The following is a 6368-nucleotide window of genomic DNA, read 5'->3' on the forward strand; positions in this document are numbered from 1 at the left end:
AGGGTACCCAAAAAATCCCCTTGAGGGCCCTAAGTTATAGTAAGTGGACGCAGCGGTGATGGCAATTTTGGTGCCAATAACTATTTGGTGACTGTCTGTCATTGGAACTATAGGTGATTCTTGCGGAGGCAATGCCAAATGGCCATGACTGTAAATTTAACATGCATTCATACCTAAAACAAGTAAGCTTAAAAAGGGAGGAAAAGAAGAGGGGAGGGTAGAACAAAAGAAGAAAGAAAGGAACTTGGTCTCACTATTATTTTCCACAGAAAATAACTATTACATGCCAAAAAAGACATTGTTTATCTGTAACAAGGAATAACCCCTTTTTCTCCCACTAATTATATATAATCTCCAGAACTGCTAAGAAAAATACTTCAAGAAATCAATTAGAAACTTATTCTTGAAGGAGAAGCAGTTCATCACCAATGCACAACCAATAAAGAAAAAAGAATATTGCAGTCCTAACCTAAACACCAACTTGAACATCTAATCATTCATTTACTAACAAATAAAAAGAAGTTTCAAAGAAAATACCCAAAGGATTCCTCTCTCTCTCTCTCTCTCTCTCCCAATATACTAGCTATCCTCATTCTCTTTCGGAGTCGCTTGAACTTGAACTTGAGCCTCACTTGTGGGGTTCTCTTTCTTGCCTTTAACATCACCTTTAACCAGACCTGTCTCTTGAGGCAACTCAACTACATGATCTGACTTTCCAGTGGTTGTTGCCTTATCGTCTTGTTTTACAACTTTATGATCTACTTTTCCAACATCAGCTTCACTTATTTCAGATACAACAAATTCTTCAAGACTTAATTCAGAATTCTTGGATGAGCTGGCTTTACTTGGTTCAGTTTCTGATTCTCGTTGAAAGCTCGTGTTTGGTTTATCTGTATGGTTTTTCACGACTTGTTTCGTAGCTGAGTCTGTCCCCACACTCTGTGAATGTGAAGAAGCTCCCTTGCCTTTGGAGTCTCTTGCAAGGGGTCTTTCAGCATCCTCTTCAGGGAGATGCTTATGAATCAAATCAACATCTTCAGTTGGTCTTGGTTCAACAGTTGGTAATCCCATCTCATGGTCGTCTTTCAAACTTGTCACTTTAGGCACTGATCCATTTCTCGAACTCTCTGATTCTTCATTTGCCACCTTCGTATTAGGTGGCTTAAGAACAGACTCAGGATCCCTGGGAGAGCTGATAATAGGAGGAACTTCTTGGATTTTTGACACATTCAAGCTTTCCGTGGTGCCTGCATTCTCAATTGACTCAACTGGGGAAACAGGTGGCTCCTGTATATCAAAAATAAATTCACTTAGGCTGCATGTGGAAACTAAGAGCATTCAAACAAGAACAAGATGAATAAGGATGGCAGTAAAGTTGCATTAATTCCATAATCACATGAAGTGGACAGTAGTTCGCAATGTTTTTCTCCATTCTCAATAGTGAAAGAACAAAACAATAAGAAAAGACCAGTTATTTTGGTAAGATGCATGACATCGACAGTGCATATCGTATGGCAAAGACAAAGGTAGCCATCAGTACTTCAGCTGCTACTTATGGACTTATGGTGAATGATAGGCAAATCTTTTTTATCAAATCACTAGGCAGAGAAAATACTTGTGCACTCTTGGTCCTCCTTTGGTACAACAATCTCAAATACCCGGAGATCACTGCGGTTTTATTTCAAATTTCATGATTATGATAAAATGATGAGAGCTCCTACTCTTTGATTGGCAGAGGGGAATATGAAGTCCATCTAAGTACTAACCAATAATATTTTTACCAGTCTCAAAAAAAAAAGTACTAACCGATAATAAACAATAAGTTTGAAACTGAATCTGTTGATAATTGCACAAACTCAAGTAATCTTTGAAGACATCGTGCAGTTTCTTTTCTTTCTCCTAGCTCTTGAGCTTTCAGACCAAATAATCGCTCTGCTAAGAGTGATTTAGCAGTTAATTGAACTTACTCCCTATGAAATAGGAATTCTTCTAAAAGGCTCACGCTTCATCTCTATGACAGCCATATTGTATCTTTAATCTACTAATCTTTTCCACTTTAACCTAAGAATCAGCAGCCAAAAATGCCCTCATCAGCTGCCGTAAAGAAAAAATTCTAGAAGAATTCTCTAGCAGTTATTTTTCTCTGTTAAGTTTTCTTCTCCTGTGATAACCATAGTCTCTTGGTTGTTTCCTCAAAGAACAAGGAAGTTTACTTTTTAACAATTAAATATTGCACCTTATCTGCCTTCTCTAAAATCCACATTTTGTTTTCAAGATTCTAAAGTTTAGTATTTTATTTCTAAAGGATAGAGCTTTGTGCAGAAATATGTTTTATCACAATTAATTTCTGTCACATCCATAATTTTATTATCAAAGTCTAAAGTCAATAGCAGGATATTCGCAGAAGTAGTCCATTTCTCGTGTTTAAGATTGTTAGAGTGGGTTAGAGGCCCACATTGGTTAGGGATTGGACTAGTGTCTCCTTCTATGTACTTGGCAATTCTCCCCTCATGAGCTAGCGTTTGGGTTGAGTTAGGCCCAAGGTACATTTCTTTAACATGGTATCAGAGGCAGGTAAGTCCCCGTTTGGGCCCTCATGTTATATTGTCCACGCTCCAATTGGTGGTCTGGGCATGTGAGGGGATGTTAGAGTGGGTTAGAGGCCCATATTGGTTAGGGATTGGACTGGTGATCTCCTTACATGAACTTGGGCAATCCTCCCTCACGAGCTAGCTTTTGGGGTTGAGTTAAGCCCACGGTACATTTTATGGTATCAGAGCCAGGTCAGTCCATGTTATATTGTCCACGCTCCAGTTGCTGGTGTGGGCGTGCAAGGGGACATTAGAGTGAGTTAGAGGCCCGCAATGGTTAGGGATTGAGCTGGTGGTCTCCTTATATAGGATTGGGCAATCCTCCCCTCATGAGCTAGCTTTTGGGGTTGAGTTAGACCCAAGGTCTATTTCTTTAACACAGATCAAGCTAATATTTTGCTATTAAAAGTCATTTCATGATCCAAATCAATGTGAAGACATAGTATAAGTAGAACGATATGCCAATAAATACACATGCCTTTCCACTACAACTATATCAGTCACCGGACCCAAGTTTAGCTTAACATCCACACACTGAAGGATGTCCCTTCGGCGTGTTCGACACACCTAAAGCATTGCTCGAACCAGAACAGCATATCTAAACTTCTTCATTTGATATAAGATCTTAAACTTCTTGCCAAGACTAAGGAATGCACATCCCATTCTATGAAAATGTCACTAGGACATTTCGTTCGCCACCAGTAGAGTTCACTCTTCATTCTAACACGTTCTAACACTCGTAGTAATGAACCGGGATTTCGCGAATTGACCTCATTTTGATAGTTTTGAACCAAACTTTTCCATTCGGGAAAAAATGTCTGAAAGATTACAAGAATAATTTCTTTCCAAGTAAATGACCAAAATTTAAGCCATTTACCATTAGGATAAGGCAGGACACTACCTATTTCCGAGATGTTAACTATTGAAGTAACATGAGAACTTTTTTGTAGACGAACAACAACAACAACAACAACCCAGTATAATCCCACAAGTGGGGAAGATGGATCCGAAGATAGACGAACAAAGGAGAAAATTTCATGTTCAACCAATAAATGGAAACAAATGGAAGATCCAGCCATAGAGTACAACAATAACAACCCAGTGAAATCCCACAAGTGGGGTCTGGGGAGGGTAGTGTGTACGCAGACCTTACCCCTATTCCGGAGAATAGACCCTTGGCTCAAGAAGATGAAAAGAGACAGTGGAGAGTAACAGCAAGGGAAGCCAGAAAGATAACACCAGCAACGTAATAACCAGAAAATAGAAAGAAAAGCAATAACAATAAGCAGTAACAATGGCACAGTACTACAGACGTAATGGAGTAATATGGACACAACAAGAACCACTAGCAGCCTAAGACAAAACACTATCAGACTAGCCTCCTACAACCTAACCTGCAACCCTAATGAAGTAATATGGACACAAATGGAATCACTAGCAACCTAAGACAAAACATTATCAGACTAGCCTCCTACCACCTAACATACAACCCTAATGCTCGACCTCCACAACTTCCTATCAAGGGTCATATCCTCAGAAATCTAAAGCCGCACCATGTCCTGCCTGATCACCTCTCCCCAATACTTCTTAGGTCGCCCTCTACCTTTTCTCATACCCGTCAAGGCCAGTCGTTCACGCCTCCTTACCGGGGCATCCACTTCTCCTCCGCACGTGCCTGAACAATCTAAGCTAGCTTCCCGCATCTTGTCTTCCATGGGAGCCACGCCCACCTTCACCCGGATATCTTCATTCCTAATCTTATCCAGCCTAGTGTACCCGCACATCCATCTCAACATCCTCATTTCTGCAACTTTCATCTTCTGGATATGAGAATTCTTGACTGCAACACTTTGCACCATACAACATGGCCGGTCTAACCACCGCTCTATAGAGCTTACCATTAAGTTTTGGAGGCACCTTCCTGTCACACAAGACGCCAGACACTAGCCACCATTTCATCCACCCCACCCCTATACAATGCGTGACATCCTTGTCAATCTCCCCATCCCCCTGGATAACCGACCCCAGGTACTTGAAGCTCCCTTTCTAGGGGATGACTTGTTAGGCAAGCCTCACGTCCATGTCCGCTTCTCCCGACACGCCGCTGAACTTTCACTCCACGTATTTTGTTAGGGGTGTGCATTCGATTTATCGATTCGATTTTGACCCTTATCGATAATTACTTATCGATTATCGATTTGTACATATGCTTATCATTATCGTTTCAATAAGATTTCGATTTTTTCGATTTCGATTTATCAATTTTTGGGGCTTATCGATTCGGTTATCGATTACACCAATAAGAAAAGGATATTATACAATAAGGGTATAAAAACAAACCACAATTGTGGTATAAATAATTGCAGATTGCTTATACCAGAACAAAAAATTCAATCAAAGGCGGATAAAACAATCCTACATTTCACCCCGGGATTATTATCCCTAATCCTTGCAACTAAACGACCCCTTAATGTTCATTAATTATCTTTCAGGTTCACTGATGCAAATAATGGGTAGCGAAAGCACATCTACTATAAAGCAGAGATGATAGAAGCTGCATCAGGAAAACAAACCTCCGAAAATGTTAATGATGCAGATCTCAACTTTTTCCAGCTAGCAAAGATAATAGCTGACACTGCCTCACTGGAGTTGGTTGCAAATGGAAGCACATGAATGAGATGAAGAAAGAAGGAATGCTTGTGGCACTGGAGAAATTAGTGACAGCATCCACAAGGGGATCAGCAAACACGGCAGCAATGACAGTGCCGAGCAACAACAATAGAACAGCCTTAATTGCAATTGATCTAGGATTCTCAACAGCCTCAACACTTTCGTCATTTTGATCCCCTAAGAAATGGTGTTCTCTCCTTGCTTCCTGAAGAATGGGTAGAGGAAATAATAGGGTTAGGGACTTAGGGTAAAGGAAAGGGTATTATAGAATAAGGGTATTTTTGTCTTTTTAGTATATCTTATCGGTTTATCGATAAACCGATAACCGAAGAGGACAAAATCGAAATCGAAATCGATAACTCGATAAGGAAAATTTCGAAATCGAAATCGATAAACCGATATCGATAAACCGATAACAAATAATCGATTCGATTTATCGATAAACCGATTCGAATGCACACCCCTGTATTTGTCGTAGTCCTGCTCAACTTGAAACCTTTAGAATCAAGGGTCTGTCTCCAAACCTCCAATCTCTCGTTAACGCCGCCTCGCGTCTCATTAATAAGAACTATATCGTCAGTGGATAACATACACCATGGCACCTCCCCTTGAATATGGTGTGTCAGTGCGTCCATCACCATAGCAAATAAGAACGGGCTGAGCGCAGATCCTTGGTGTAACCCCATAACAAATGGAAAATGCTCCGAGTCGCCCCCACTGTCCTAACCCAAGTTTTAGCTCCATCATACATGTCCTTAATCAGCCTAATATAAGATGCCGGTAAAAGTATATACATGTCCAGCCATAGAGTATTCTTTGATATCTTTTTCGATCGGTAAGTGTATATTAAGATACCTTCCTTCAAGGATAAAGACAAATCCAATACATTCACATCTAATTTGTTTTAGAGAATCCATTTCAAACATGCAAATATGGAGATACATTTCTCCTCGTGCCCACAATTTGATTATGAGGTAACAGAAAGAGAAAATGAAGTTAAGCTTAAGACTAACTGATAATTTTTCATTATTCTATAATTGAATGCACCACAAAAGAAGTTACATAGATACGAGAGAGAGAAGGGCGGGGGGGGGGGGGGGTAGGGGG

General features: G+C 40.2%; 1 protein-coding gene across 1 annotated transcript in view; it reads right to left on the reverse strand.

Moving 5' to 3' along the window:
* Nucleotides 1-228: 228 nt before the first annotated feature.
* Nucleotides 229-6368, reverse strand: part of LOC109236588 — a 9940-nt gene continuing 3800 nt past the window's right edge. Inside the window, exon 3 of the mRNA XM_019402784.1 lies at nt 229-1287. Coding sequence (XP_019258329.1) covers nt 580-1287 — 708 coding nt within the window. The 3' untranslated portion in view covers nt 229-579. The remainder of the gene's footprint in view (nt 1288-6368) is intronic.

Source organism: Nicotiana attenuata, unplaced genomic scaffold (assembly GCF_001879085.1).
Source record: "Nicotiana attenuata strain UT unplaced genomic scaffold, NIATTr2, whole genome shotgun sequence".
NCBI classification, from domain to species: domain Eukaryota; kingdom Viridiplantae; phylum Streptophyta; class Magnoliopsida; order Solanales; family Solanaceae; genus Nicotiana; species Nicotiana attenuata.